This window comes from Alosa alosa, chromosome 18, assembly GCF_017589495.1.
Source record: "Alosa alosa isolate M-15738 ecotype Scorff River chromosome 18, AALO_Geno_1.1, whole genome shotgun sequence".
Lineage (NCBI taxonomy): Eukaryota > Metazoa > Chordata > Actinopteri > Clupeiformes > Clupeidae > Alosa > Alosa alosa.
In genome coordinates, this window is record NC_063206.1 from 27,813,791 (window position 1) to 27,829,828 (window position 16,038).

Genomic DNA, 16,038 nt, shown 5'->3' on the forward strand with positions numbered 1-16,038 from the left:
TTAAAAGCAAAAAATTAGGTGTTTTCATCACAATATCTCTGGCTGACAAGGTCAAAACTGCACGAAATTAAAAGTGTAGGATCATCATGACGCCCTCCGAATGCATGCCAAGTTTTGTGTACTTTCGTTCATGGGGGGCCATACAATGAAATAATTTATGTGTACATGTAGTGACGTACACCAACAAGGATTTCCGGGACACTGAAAGACCGGGGTACACAAAACTTGGTGGGCATGTACCCCCACATGGATAGCATGGAACCGTCATTTTTCGTTTTGATCTGTAGCCCCCCGCTGGATTGGACCCCCCCGAAAGGAGGGTAGGGCAGACACAGTTTTCTGTGAATATCTTGAGAACTGTAGGACCTAGGATGACCATTTTATTTCCGTATGTTTGCCTCCAGGGGTCATGTTAACCCATTTCATGTGCACACATGTGCACAAACAGATACACACACACACACACACACACACACACACACACACACACACATATATACATTCACAGTAATCATACGCATGACACATATTCACACAGTAGACATATGTACGCTTGCATGCACAGGCACATACGCAGGCACACACACAAGCACGCACCCACACACACACCCACACATACACCCACACATATAACATAAACATAACACAAACAATCAAGAATTTCTCAGAATTATGAACAGGCAAGATGGAGGTGGGGTTGTATAAAATGAATTTTACATGTGAAATCTATTAACTAATCATGTTTTGGTACTTGTCTAGCAGATACCAGTGAGAATTGAGTGTGGATAATGCAATTTAGTGAGACAGTTAGAATCATATAGGCCTTTCAGCGTGATTTCTTTTTGTGGAAAAAATGTACTGGACTGGGCGGCGGTCATATTTTGTACCGCTCTGCGGTACATCTAGTTTACTGTTTCATTTGGATGTCACTTATCCAAAGGGACTTAATATGTTAGCTATTACATGGGCCAGCCGCTGCAGAGCAATTCAGGATTAAGTGTCTTGCTTAGGGGCATAACGGTGGTAGTCGGGAATCAAACCCACATCTTTTCTGGCTACTGCATGCAAGGCCAACTCTTTAGCCACTACTCTACCACTGCCCCCATTATCTGTGACTAAGCTCTCACAAGGCTCCAGCACCTACCACATCCCCAGCTTGTATCAGATACAGTCCTCGTTGCTTCATTGGCAACTACTTCAATTTCTCTGAGAGGCTGTTCACTGGGTGAACTATTTGTTGAGTTAAGTTGATCTGAATTGAACGGAGTCGAGTCATCCAGACGTCTGATGCAGTGTCTGTCTGTCTCCCCCTTTTTTGGTGTCCTGATGTGCCCGTGGGTCCTGATGCAGAGTTGGAGGAGGAGTCACCCATCATTAACTGGTCGATCGAGCTGGGCACGCGGTTGGACAGCCGGCTGTATGCACTGTGGAACCGCACAGCGGGGGACTGTCTGCTGGACTCGGTGCTGCAGGCCACCTGGGGCATCTACGACAAGGACTCGGTGCTGCGCAAGACACTACACGACAGCCTGCATGACTGCTCACACTGGTGAGGACACACACACACACACTACATGAAAACCTGCAGGACTGCTCACATTGGTGAGGACACACACACAAAGAAAACATGACACACCAGCTTGCAGTCTTGGACTGTCTATCTATGTGTCTGGCTTTCTTTTCCTTCTTTGTTTTCACTAGGTTGTACACAGACACGCACTTTGAACTGTCTGGTAGCTTTGTGTAAGCAACAGAGTGCAAGGTAGAATAATTATCTTACGCTTTCTATTGTAAGGGTTAAGGCTCAGGTTGTGTTCTATAATTATGTGCTGTTGCCTTCTATTTGAACTCATGATCCTGTCATGGACAGAAGACGACCCAAGAGCGCAAGTTCAAATTCAGAGTCTTTTTATTGAAGGGTTCAGGGGGGAAGAGGAGGAGAGAATCGTGAGGTCTTGGAGGTTCCAGGGGTGCTAGGAGTGCCAGGGGTGTCAGGGGTTCCAGGGGTTCTCGGGCTCTGGGGTTTTTCAGGGTCCTGTGGGTTACCTGGGCGTCCACCAAGTTTCAGGGGGTTCCAGTCCAAGGTGCTGAGTGTGTGTGTCCCCAGTGATTGAGCGGGCGCCTCGGGCTGAGGGTGGTGACGCGTCTGGGCTCGCTCGTCTGGTGGTCGGAGGCCTGGGGGAACACACACACAACAGCAAGATGAACAGCAGGCAGTAGTACAGACCAGGGCTAGGCACTAAACGTGGTGAGAGACAGAAGGCAGATTCGAGTTACGGGGGGCTGAAGATGGGAGTAATCCCGAAGATCGGGAAGGCAGGTCGGGATAACCGGGCATTAGAACAGGGAGGCAGTCAAGAATGGATCCGAATCACAGGTAGGAGTCAGAGAGTAGACAGGCAGGCAGGTTACTGGTCCAGGTTTGAAGACGATCTGACAGGGCTTGGTTGAAAACAGGGCTTTATATACTGGGGAGAGGTTAGTGGAGAAATGCAGTGCAGCTGGCAGAGTAATTAGAGCAGAGTGGGGCAAGGTGGAGCTCGTTAGGCAGAGTAGAGAGAGAGTGAGCAGAGTGACAGAGAATTGAATTCAATTAAGGTTGTTACCAGGGAGAGAGAATGCTCATGACAGATCCTTTGACAGGAGCCACAGAAAGAATAAGCATTACTTAAGATTCAGATGAGCAACTTATGTTCATTCACTTAGCCATTTAGTATTCATTTAGTCTTAAAACCGTTTCTTTCCAATCATGGTTACATCAAACTTGCATAAGACTACATAACCAGTTAACTTTTGGTCATGTAGGCCTATGCAAGTGAAGTTTGACAAAACAAGAGGTTGACAAACAAATTGCAATGTGCAATCACTAAATGTAGAGCAGAGAAACATAAGTCACACATAACGGCTCAGCCACAAAACTTGCTTACCAACACTGAGCATACTACAGGTACATCAAAACAACTCAACTGCAACTGCTAAGACAACATGTACACCAGTGAACCGAAACTTGGCTTGACTGCATAAGCGTGTCTTCAAGCAAACACGCCGAGGTATTCCTAAACTAGCGTGACCACATTTTCTGTTCTGTTCATTTTGTGACTAGTGCACTCAACACCTCTGTCCTTGAGGTTGTGTAGCTGTCGAGCAAGAAGCCTGACGTCTGGATCACATTTACTGGATTCTCGCCAGTCATAGACATCATAAGAGATGTCCCAGCTCTGAATAGAATAGAATAGACTAGAATAGAATAGAATATGCTTTTATGGTTACTATTTATAGAGCAGTGAAAATCTATCTATCTATCTATCTATCTCTCTATCTCTCTCAACCAGATGACATCCTTGTAATGTCTCATGGAAAGTAACTGTGTGTGTGTTCAAACACTAGTTTCCATACAGTCGGACAGCTTATCCTCCATGCGAGTGTCCGACTGTGGCGTAGCATTGAGTGCCCGCTGTCCACACTGAATCTGTTAAACATGGTGTTCTGTTCTGTCATATCACGTTCAAAATGGCAGAACAATGCAAGCGGCAGAAATAAAATAGCACTGTGTCACGTTGCTCTCACTTATGGCATTCCAATTGAACATAATGTAATCAAACTAATTTTGTCACTAGGACACATGCAGTTAGGACACAGTGTGACACCACAGGAGCTACTTGTGGTACTGACCGTTCCCCTTCTAGTATTTCGTCCCTGAGCGTGCACCCCTCATGAGCGGGGGAGAGAACACTGAGTTAGCCTTCACCCCCTCAGCAGGGTACCAACTGTGGGCTCACATGATCACCCACAGCCATCTTGAGCTGCGCTCAGCTGACATAGCAGTCATGGAATCTCGCTGGTTGTGCTGTGTGTTGTGGTTGTTAACTGGATCCCGGTGTTGTCTCTTGTGTTGTGTGTTTGTTCAGGTTCTACACGCGGTGGAAGGAATGGGAGTCGTGGTACTCGCAAAGCTTTGGACTACACTTCTCACTCCGGGAGGAACAGTGGCAGGAGGACTGGGCTTTCATCCTCTCACTGGCCAGTCAGGTAACACCACACACACACACACACTCAGTTATTACACAAGGGCAGTACAGCATTTGAGTGTAATGGAGGGTGGCAAATGTGTTCCATAGATTGCTGACCATGTCCGTCTATGAATTATGTACGACCCAATTATGTGTGCTGTACATCAAGGCCAGAGAGAGAGCCTGTATTTGCGGGACAGCACAGCGGAACACGTCTGTAAGGGCGGCCCAGAACTCTCCCTCTGGCTGGAACACTGACCTTAATGGCCATAATTAAGCTCCACAATGAAGCCCATAGAGAGAGTGTGTGCTGTGTGCTCTTTACATACAATCGCTACCAGTCCAGTCACCAATCACAAGCCAGGCATACTAAACATATTACATGTTATTATAATCAATATTGATATGGTAAAATGTCCTCCTTCAACTAATTCTCGTCTGCTGTCTCCTGCCCCCCACCCTCCCACCCCCTTTCTCTCTCTGTGACCTGCAGCCTGGGGCGAGTCTGGAGCAGACACACATATTCGTCCTTGCACACATTCTCCGCAGGCCTATTATAGTCTACGGTGTGAAGTACTACAAGAGTTTCCGTGGCGAAACGCTCGGCTACACGCGTTTCCAAGGTGAGTCTCCACAATAAAGCACGCACAAGGTGCTTGTTTCCCAGGTGAATCGGCACACTAATCACATCAGTATTCTCCCTACGCACACAGAAGAGAAATTCAGCCCCAGTTGGTATTTTTGGACTTACATGATGAAGATTCACATTCATTTGGGATTTGGATGGGGACTTGTATTCATTTATGACAGACTTTTCGGTCATACGTCATTTGGATGATCCCCTGTAGACTATGTACAGATGCTCAGATTGTAAACAAACTATCTATAGACCCTTTCAAGAGAGTTCCATTATCAGCATCATAGTTGGCCCCACAAGGCTTCCGTTTTAACAATTCATATGTTATCTTAATGCAGAGGAAGTAGATTGGGAACCAAATAGAACGTTCAAGCATTGTTTTTGTTTTTATTGTTGAAAGGGTCTATTATTCACAGTTAAGGTTCTCAATAAACCATCAGTCAAGTCTCTTATTAAGGAAAGTGTTAACTGACTTTTCTCCAAAATAAGCTTATAGTCAGATGAAGGTATGCTTTTTGCCAGGATAAATAAACTGGTTAAGTAGAATTCAAGGTTTATTTGACATGAACATTGCATATTAATGAACTTCAAATATAAAATCACAGGAGGATCCCACGTACTCCTACAGCACACACTGCTCGACATGCAGACAGATGGAGGAATGGAGATCTGACTGAATTGAATAGAATAGAATAGAATATAGTAAAGGAAAGGCAGGGTTGGCATTGCTTGAATAGAATGAGATGTGGGAAGAGTTTTAAGGTCATGAGTCTCACATTTGGTTTGTAGATTCATGGACTTGGATGTAGTGTGTGTGTGTGTGAGCAGTATGTGTTCGAGAAGACTTCATGATGAATTCACTGTTTGAACATCTGTTTGCCATTACAAACCAAAACAGAGATGCATAGGGAAAGGAGGCGCGTGTGTTGTGTCTGGCCATGTGTCTGTGTTCTGGCCATGTGTATATATATATATATATATATATATATATATGTGTGTGTGTATATATATATATATATATATAAATAAATATATACATACATATATACATACATACATACACACACAGTCGTATGCAAAAGTTTGGGCACCCCTTACGAAAACCACTGCATCAGTTTGTCACTTGCTGAGCTTTTCAAGCAGCAACTTCATTTTAACATATGTTATACCTTATGGTAACAGAAACATCTCAGTAGTAAAATAACTTTTATTGGTCCAACAGAAACATATTTATGTGCATTTAAAGAAAAATAGGCATGTGCATAAATTTGGGCACCCCTAAGAAATAATTCCATTAATATTTAGTATTGCCTCCTTTTGCTGCAATAACGGCCTGTAGACGCCTCCTGTAGCCAAGGACAAGTCCCTTAAGTCTGGCAGGTGGTATTTTGGCCCATTCCTCCACACAAAACGCCTCTAGTTCAGTCAGGTTTCTTGGCCTCATGCGTGGACAGCCTTCTTCAAATACATCCATACAATTTTAATGATGTTAAGGTCTGGGGACTGGGATTGCCATTCCAGAACATTGTACCTGTGCTTCTGCATGAATTCCTTGGTGGATTTTGAACGGTGCTTAGGATCATAGTCCTGCTGAAAGATCCAACCCCGGCGTAGCATGAACTTTGTGACTGACTCTTGAACATTCTTGTCAAGAATCTCCTGATACTGTAAGGAATTCATGTGGCCCTCAACTTTAACAAGTTTTCCAGTACCTGTGCTAGCCACACAGCCCCATAACATGATGGATCCTCCACCAAACTTTACAGTGGGCAACAAGTTCTTTTCATGGAATGCAGTGTGTTTTTTCCGCCATGCATACCTGTTCGTGTTATGACCAAATAACTCAATCTTGGTCTCACCTGACCACAGTATTTTGTTCCAAAATGCTTCTGGCTTGTCCAGATGTGCTTTTGCATACCTCATGCGACTCTTCTTGTGACAAACACTCAGGAAAGGCTTTTTGCGCATCACCCTTCCAATTAGCTCTTCCTGGTGCAAAGTACGCTGGATTGTGGAACGGTGAACAACTACACCATCAGCAGCCAGATGTTGTTGTAGTTCTCTGGAGGTGGTCTGTGGTTTCTCTGTGACTATTTTAACCATCCTTCGCCTGTGCCTTTCCCCTATTTTTCTACCACATCTTTCCTTCACACGGACTGTTCCTGTGGCCTTCCATTTCTACTACATTTCTGACTGTGGAGACAGACAGTCTAAACCTGTCAGATAATTTTTTGTACCCTTCTCCTAATTCATAATGTTGGATTATCTTAGCTTTCAGGTCAGTGGAGAGTTGTTTTGAGGTCCCCATGTTGCCACTCTCTAAGAAAGAACCTAGGACAAGCACAGCCAGCTATTACCTATGTTAAATAGCCTTTTTCATGACTAGTTCCACCTGTCTTTGTAATTGAAGGTCTAACGAGCTAATGAAAGCAGTTTTGTGCTGCAACCTCTCAGTTATAAATCCGTACAGGTCTTGAAATTAATGCTATTAAAAGGGTGCCCAAACTTTTGCACATCCCATTTTTTGCATTTTATTTTATTTTATTATAATAAAACTATGTAATGCTACTCTAAGAATTTTGGTCTGGAAAACACTCAAACGTCTACATCTTTGTAGGAAAACAAATCTTGTTGATGTAATCTTCTATTATAAAGGAAGAGCAAATTGTCATTAAATCTGAGGGGTGCCCAAACTTTTGCATACGACTATATATATATATATGTATGTGTGTGTGTGTGTGTATACTTATATGTATGAGTGAGTGTGAGCATGTGTTTTGTGTGTGTGTGTGTGTGTGTGTGGGCTTGTGCGTATGTACAGTATATGCGTGCGTGCGTGGTCTTTGGTCTGTTTTTGATTTGAGCCGTGGAGGGTGTGGCTCGCGTGAAGGACTACAGTAACAAGCAGAGTGCAGATGAAGGCCTCCCTGATGGAGAAGAAGTCAATAGCGTATGTTTGGGAGAAGAGGAAGAGGGAGGTGGAGTGAGAAGAGAGGAAGCTTGTTTAAGAGGGACAAAGAGCGGAGTGGCGCAGACAATGGGCAGAAGGACGGATTAAGCATTCACACCCCAGTTCTCAAATATGCTTTAAATCATATGATGCATTGCCAAAGCGTTCACAGGAATAATACGATTATTCTATATAATTCTATAATAATAACTTAGCCCTGTTGCTAGTGAAAATAAATCAGCGAGGAAAAAAATTTTTTGGAGTGCGACCAATCCTTGATTTGATCTTGAAGTTTCCTGGATCACGCACCTACAGAGAACAAATGAGAGAGTGTGGTGTTCGCAAAAAAGCAAAACAGGAATAATAATAAAAAAAAAACATATACTAACTCTCCCTCTCAGTCAGTCCATGTGCCTCTTTTCTCTGCTCTCCTCTCTGTCTATGTTTTGCTCTCTCGGTCTCTCTCCCTGACTCCATTTTTCTTTCTCTCTTGGCCCTTTAGCTCTCATAGCATTCTTTAGACTGATGAAATTCAGTCAACTTTTAGTTAATTCACTGTTCTACTATATTTCTGGTGTTTTTGGGTCTTATTTGTTATTTACATGGAATTAGCAATGTATGAATTGTGCTAGGTAAATAAACTCATGTGTGTGTGTGTGTGTGTGTGTGTGTGTGTGTAGGGGTGTATTTGCCTCTGCTATGGGAGCAGGGCTTCTGTTGGAAGAGCCCCATTGCCTTGGGTTACACGCGCGGGCACTTCTCTGCACTTGTTGCCATGGAGAACGATGGCTACGACAATCGCGGCGCGGGCGCCAACCTCAACACAGACGACGACGTGACGGTCACCTTCCTGCCTCTGGTGGATAGCGAGAGGAAGCTCCTGCACATCCACTTCCTGTCCGCACAAGAGGTGAGGCGACATCAAAGATTGTTAAGGCGGAGCAAGATACTTCGTCGTAGTTCATGTCTATGGGCGCAAAATGGGGATCGAATCCTGTCTGCATAAAGAGGTGTGTCGATGACTTATTGACGAGCGTACGTTGCCAACACTGGCCAACACCTGCATAAATCCAACTGGAATTCAAAAATGAAAATGAAATGTTGAAATGCCCGAAATTCATCAGTGAACCACTGATGAAAAATATAGACTTCAATGGAGCAGTCGCTGCCTCTGCTCTGCATAAAGGGGATTTTGACCCCCTCGTGCGATTTCCCTGATGAAATATCTTGCTCCGCCTTAACAATCTTTGGCGACATGACACGCTGACCAGTGTGATTGTTTCAGTGTGTTTAAAGCAAGTGTGTGTGTGAGTGAGTGACCACCATGTCTTACTCAAAGACTAAAGCCTATTTTATGCTTCTGTGTCGAATCGATGGCATACCCCCGCAGACCCCTCTGCGTCACCGCGAACCCCTCTCCGGCCCCTCCGTTGTAGCTCGACGTGCACCTCCAAAAAATTGTAACTTCACGTCGAGGTGACGCAGACCGCAAGGACTGTGATTGGTCAACTCGTCCTTTGTGTTGATAGTCGGTGTTTCAAGCAGCCTACTGTGGGGAGTAAGCAAATAAACTCAGACATACTTTGGTTACAATGACTGGGTTATCCGTTTGTAAAGTGTCTATATGTCGGTAACGTTTTGAAATTAGCACTTCGCCAGCAAGCAGTACTTTGTGGGCAGTTGTGCTAACGTTCGCTTGCTGCCATAACTTAAACAGGCTGGCAGATACCTCGCAAATAACCTCAGACTTATTGGTTACAGTAACTAGGTCAATGGATTTTACTGGATACTTTGTACAAAATCTAAGCAAGAAAAGGCCAAACGAATAAGATTAATATTTTGGCATGACAGTCTATGGGGTTTGCCATTCTGAATATTGTTTTGGTGCTGAGCGACGCAGACACACCAAGCGGTATGGTGTTGAAATGCACCGCGATGCAAAGCAACCCGACACAACCATAACAAGGGTCACAACGCCGTGGACACAACCATAAAAGGGTGTAGCTATGCCGTGGAGTTGATGCAGAAGCATGTTGATCCCTTTAGAGTGAAAATATAGCTTCAAGAACAAAAAGATCCTCCTTGTCTTTTAGTCTCCCACCTGATGTATTAATTGGCTCAACTGGACTTAAACCCTTTGCAGCAGTCAACTGCATACCTCTGCTGTCATATATTGTCCTGCAGCTTGGAATGCTGCTAGAAAACTTGCTGAACATGGAGCTAGTGTTAAAGACCTGATTGGTCTTCTTTCATGAAGAGCAGTTGCTTTCTAGCCATGAGAAGCTATGACCATTCAGACCCTGACACACCTAGGAATCTCACAATGCAAACAGTCCTTATACTGAAACATTGCTGTCTAGTGTGTGTTGTGTGCTTATCAGTAGAGCCGTTGTCGTACATTTTTAAATGTTCCCTGATTTAAAAAGGTAGATAAATGTGCCCTTGGTAGATAATTCCATTGATCAGAAGCACGTTTGCACAATTTTCTGTAAAAGGGATCAGTTGGACCCTAAACACACATTTTTTGTATTTCAAGTTGTTTTATAGTAGGAGGCTCATTTCTAAATCTATGTCCTGATTGTATGTGTGTGTGTGTGTGTGTGTCTCAGATGGGGAATGAGGAGCAGCAGGAGCGTCTCCTGCGTGAGTGGCTGGACTGCTGTGTGACTGAGGGCGGTGTGTTGGTGGCACTCCAGAAGAGCTCGCGCCGCCGCAACCACCCACTCGTCACCCAGATGCTGGAGAAGTGGTTGGACGGCTACCGGCAGCTCCGCCCCTGCCCCACCCTCTCCGACGGCGAGGACGAGGATGACGACGACGATGAGTGAAGAAGACGAGGAAGATCTGAGTGAATCTGCCTTTTCTCAACAACAATGACAAAAATGACCGAGAAAAGCCTGCCTCTCTCTCCTTACATAAACACTCTTACACAGACGTACATAAACACAAACACAACCTAAATAGCATCCTAAAAACCAGAGACTGTTGACAACCTCTTCTTTGCTGCAGAGCAGGGTATGGGATGGTCTGATAAATAAAGGATTCTAGTTTATGAATGCTAACAAACTTTCTAGAGTTTTCTGTCTCTCTTTTCCCAACGTGAAGTCTTTACCCATAAACGTAGTGCATGTGGCTGTTATAAAAAGAAGTAAGGATTATACCAGCATTTTAAGCAAAAGCAAAATGACAAAACCTTTATACTGGTTTATATTGGACAGTTACAAAGCACATTTTCAATTATTTTATATCATTTTCTGGTCAAAACATAATTGGCTTTTCTAGAAGGGGAGGATAACTGAAGTGTACATAATGTCTTTGGGCCATCAAGAAGTTGAGTGGAGATTGTAAAGTATAGGGACTTCATAAAACAGTGCACATTCATCACAAATAAGATTTATATAAATAGCACCTCAAGTAAATATAATTTATCTTTTTTTTTTTTTCAAAGGAGACAAACCCCTCTTCAACCCTGAATCCTTCAGGGTTGAGCTTCAGTCATCCATTTGATCCTGTATGTTTACTTTACAATTTCAAGTTTTGTTTGTGAGATTTTCAGTGAAAAAAGGAAATTGCATTATTTCTTTCTTTTTATGTGTGTGTGTGTCTGTGTGATTTTTGTTCTTGTTCTTATTGAAGATTTTTTTACAGATGCCTACCTGCTGGAAGGACAGAAACATGCTTGTAAGCATCTGTTAGAGTTTACCTGAGTTTGTGTCTATCAAGTACCTCATGTGGATGCTAAAATTTGGTGCTTTTACTTTGAAGAGGAAGGAATGTGGGGCTCTGTACAACACTAGTGTCCGTTAGGTCTTGGAGCTTCACTCTTGTCTGTAGCCATTCACACACATTTCCTGCAGGTCCTGTTATTTCTTGTAAATCACCAAGGTAACTGTTTCTGTGTGATGTCTGTTGCATTTCTGTCCACTTGTCAGACATTTCCCACATGTGTTTAAAGTATTTAAAGGTGCAATGTGTTGCTTCTGTTGTCGAAAGAAAAAAATGGTAGTTTGTTTACACCTACAGCCAATGAAAAGAATGTTTTGCAGACCTTCTGTGCACTCTGTAAAGCTTGTTTTTTTTTTGTTTCTTTTCTGTTTTGTACACTGTATTTGCATTTGTTTGGCTCAAAGTTTGGTCCCTTGTAAATGAATGCATAAAACATTGCCTGAAACAGGAAAACAGATTTCATTCATAGAGTGCATTGAAGATGTCAAAACTGTTTTCGACAACGCAAAACACATATTACTCTTTTAAACATTTGGGAAAACTAAGGTATTTTGAAATCTATTTCAGATATCTGAATTTTATCTTTTTTTGTTTTCTTTTGTTTTTTGCTTATGACAGTTTAAAACCAGTCTTGTGTGATGGGTGTACGTTAAACACTTAATTTTAACCAAAGTGATCATTAACCCAGGTTTGTGGGACATTTGCTGTGAGATAGACCCTCTTTGTTTCTCTTTGCCATGGATCACAGTACTGTTTTTCAGCCCTCCCTGATTGTGTGTGTGTGTGTGTGTGTGTGTGTGTGTGTGTGTGTCCCTTTCTAGTCAAACAGTTATATGGACATCACTCGTGTTTCTGCTTTGTATGTATGCAATAGATGCTCTTGTGACTATGATGGTATTTGGGATTAGATAAACGGTGGACCTTGTTGGACAGGAGCATAAAACGAGGACACGACTTATCAGGAAAAAAAAAGAAAGGCAAAATGTTTTTGAATGTCCACTTCTAAAGCCTCTATAAACCTTTATCAGAGACCATGTAGTGTGTTTGTGGTCTTTCTTTAGTCCCTCTCTCTTTAAGACCCAGGGGGCAGCTCCTGAAGCTGGGTATGTCCACACAACAGAATGAAACACGAGTGGAAAACATGAGAGCTGTAGTAAAGGTAAAATATAACTTTTTCTTTTCTTACATGTACATAAGTAGGAGAGCAACTTGCAATACGATACAGTTACAACATTTTGCCCAAGATAATAATACTACGACAACACAGCCATAAATTCGAAGAAAATCATCTAATGATACAAAAATACTCCTAAAAAGGCAAAAAGCAGGAATTGTATTTATTCCAACACTAATATGACCCCTGACGCTGTCTGCCATTTTCTCCCTTCTTGTTCATCACAACTTACCTTGATTAATTTCACAAACTCTTAACAAAAGTCAAGACGGTATATCAGTAGCCTATCGTAATATCATATCGCCAGATGCTTGTGATGCATCTATTGCCAGAGATATCCATTTTATAATACAGATTCCTCTGCCCATTCGACTGACAAAAGACGAATCTGTATTATAAAATGGATATCTCTGGCAATAGGATGCATCACAAGCATCTGACGATATGATATTACGATAGGCTACTGATATACGGTAGGCTACTGTCCTAATCCTTACAGAAGCACCACATGATCTGGAATTGTGCTGTGGTGGCCTGAAGACCAGGAAGGAAATTAGACAAGCATGTTAAAGGTATCAGACCATCTCCCAGCAGCTTGATATTCCGGTGACTACAGTTGCACATATTATTAACAAGTGCATATGACGTTATTGACCCCAAGCTGAACAGAAGGATAGTACAAATTGGAAGCAAATCGAAAACTTTAAAGGTGAACTCCTGATCTCACCATCAGTCACTTCTGGACAACAGAGGATCCGCTGTTGAAAGAAAAACAACAAAGTCAAACTGAAAGCTTGTCCCTGGAGCAACTTGGGGTTAAAGGCACACTATGCAAGATTTTCAAATTTACGAAGCCAATTTGATGGTAAACGAACTTGTAATAGGCAAGTCGTTCACCTAGCATAGCTATACAGCATAGATGTAGCGAGTTGCTACCGAGAAAACCAGCCATGTAAATACAGTAGGCTACATGTAAATAAATCATTAAAATACAGGGTGCATAAGTATTTATACCCCTATGTTAAATTCCCATAGAAGCAGGCAGATTTTTATTTTTAAAGGCCAGTTATTTCATGGATCCCAGGGTACTATACATCCTGATAAAGTTCCTTTGGAATTAAAATAACCCCACATCATCACACACCCTTTAACATACCTAGAGATCGGGATGGTTTTATTTCAGTTAGCCTAATAGCTGGTTTGATTTGCATTGAGAGATGATCTTATGTAAAGTACCCAATGCCAGTCGTCAGATATGGTAAAGGTTATGTGATGTGGGGTTATTTTAACCTGCATAGTATACCTTTAAAGGTAAACTATGCAGTATTGGCAATTTCCTTACTGTTTTCTCGGTTTTTGCTTTTTTTTCGCTGGCTTTGTCATGACGAATGCTCCATCGCTACCTTTTTCTAGCCGGTGCCTGGCGTGTGTGTGTATTTGAATGCAGTAAAGCAATTTGTTACACTCGTTATACTTCCTGACACAGGCCGTCGGCCCGCCGGCCCACAGTTGCAAGGGTGTTTTTTCCGCTCACAGACGCTAGGGGGAAGCCGGCCACCATTCAACCTGAAAAAAGTGATATAACCATTCCAATGACTCTGAAGCTGTTAAATGAAGGTAAATTAAGCGAAAAAACTTGCATATTAAGCTAAAAAACCTGCATAGTGTGCCTTTAAGTGCCTTGCTCAAGGACCCAATGGTGACAATTGGGAATTGAACCACAACTTCCGAGCTAGCCGAGCTCCTTAATGCTGCTACCAGTACCACCATCCCATATGTCATAAAGCTCAGTCTCAATCGCTTGTCATGGGTCCTCCAAAAGGATAATGACTCAAAACACACAGCTAAAAGCACCCAGAATGGCTAAGAAAATAACAGTGGACTATTCTGAAGTGGACTTATGAGCCCTGATCGGAATCCTATTGTACATCTATAATATTATGAAACATGCAGTCTGCAGAGGACAATCTAAGATAGCTACAGCACTTTGCTTTAGAAAGACTGGACTAAACAACCATTGACAGATGCAAAAGTTTCATTATGAGCTACAGAATAAGTTGCAGTGATTGTCTCTAAAGATTGTGCAATCCATGGTTAAGTAATTGTTGTCCATGTCGTTTTCATTTGTTCCACTGTCTAAAATATTCTGTTGAATGAAGAGTCAAAATCAAAGTCTGATTTGCAGTATGGAATAAATGATGAATGCCATTTTTGGATGTTTTTCCCCTTCTTTCTTCAAGGAAGGGTAGGCTACCAACGAATTTGGCCACCATTGTACTACATCAGACATGTCAAAGTCAAGGCCCGCGGGCCGGAATTTTCTACAGCCCCCAGGATGATATTTGATTAGTATATACGGGTTTCCGTTTACCAACAAAACTAGATGCGCGTGCAGCCTTGAGGCAGAAGACGCTTGGTGGCCGTCCACAACGTTATAAACTTAACCTAAATAGTCGGCTGCTGTAAGCTACAATCGGTTTTTTTGTATACCCCTGTTGTCTCAATGATAATAACATCTCATTTCAGACTATATTTCAAAGTTTGATGTTCATTTGAATTATTAATATAACATCGTATTTTGTCATTTTTGGCGAAGACATGCATTCCGTTAGGGATATTGAACATATTTAACATTCTCTAACCATCGTGATTTCGAATTGGTGCAGTTTTCAGCACAAAAACTCATTTTAATCTTTTTGCATTGCTCTATGCTGTTCTATGGTGCTTTCTGCCTCTTGGTTGCGCACGCATGTTTTCGTGACGTTCCATAGAAATCCATGTATTAGAACTGGCCCGCAGGCGGCTGCTGTTTTGCACGCACCAATACTCCATTTCCCACAATGCAACGGTAGCTCATGAACTCACTGCGGCGCCGCAAGTGGGCCTCGGCTTCATTAGTCATCAGTATTCAGTCAGGGCAGATGTCAACTTTCAGCTACCCCCCTCCCCAGTGTTGTGCCTGAACACGTTCATATTTTGAGCGAACGTGAACTGGACGTAGGCTACTGTATTAGCCTACCACTGCCTGATGAACGTTACAAACTCGTTCATTCTGGTGTCTGTGTGAACTACACGCTCTTTCAGTTTAACTTCGTTGAATAGGGTGTCAGATTTCTACAGAGCCTTCCACGCGAAAACCCGGCTAAACACACCGTAAAAAATGCCTTTAATATGGCAGCATGCAGGTCACCATTTGTCAAACTATGGGACGCGGTCCGCAATGTGGACAATGGTCTGCAGAGTGAAATTATTCCCGGGCCATCGTCTGATAATTTGCTGCTCAATTGATCAAGGAGCCGCGGACAGAAAAAGAAAACAAACATTTCTGCAATTAGTAGGAAATACTTGTTTGCTGTCATCAAACATAGAGGCATAGAATTAAGTCGTGGTATGGGCGTTTATTCAATGCATGCGTGTGCACGTTGGTAGCAAAGCTAAGCTTCAACCTATTGGAAGGCTATTTAATTATGAAACGACATTTAATAGAATGACGTGGATTTATGCAACTTCCATAAAAAAACAGAGCACAGACTATATTTGG

At 42.7% G+C, this 16,038-nt stretch overlaps 2 protein-coding genes across 2 annotated transcripts in view; both read left to right on the plus strand.

Moving 5' to 3' along the window:
- The window catches only part of LOC125311752 (ubiquitin thioesterase ZRANB1-like), a 27,204-nt gene extending 14,847 nt beyond the window's left edge, over positions 1-12,357 (plus strand). Inside the window, 5 exon segments of the mRNA XM_048270064.1 lie at positions 1,351-1,549; positions 3,909-4,029; positions 4,504-4,633; positions 8,278-8,507; positions 10,207-12,357. Of these exon segments, the coding sequence (XP_048126021.1) occupies positions 1,351-1,549; positions 3,909-4,029; positions 4,504-4,633; positions 8,278-8,507; positions 10,207-10,425 (899 nt within the window). The 3' untranslated portion in view covers positions 10,426-12,357.
- A 73-nt stretch (positions 12,358-12,430) lies between these two features.
- LOC125311753 (deleted in malignant brain tumors 1 protein-like) overlaps positions 12,431-16,038 on the plus strand; it is a 33,905-nt gene continuing 30,297 nt past the window's right edge. The window contains exon 1 of the mRNA XM_048270066.1: positions 12,431-12,482. The gene's annotated coding sequence lies outside the window, so the exon portion shown is untranslated. The remainder of the gene's footprint in view (positions 12,483-16,038) is intronic.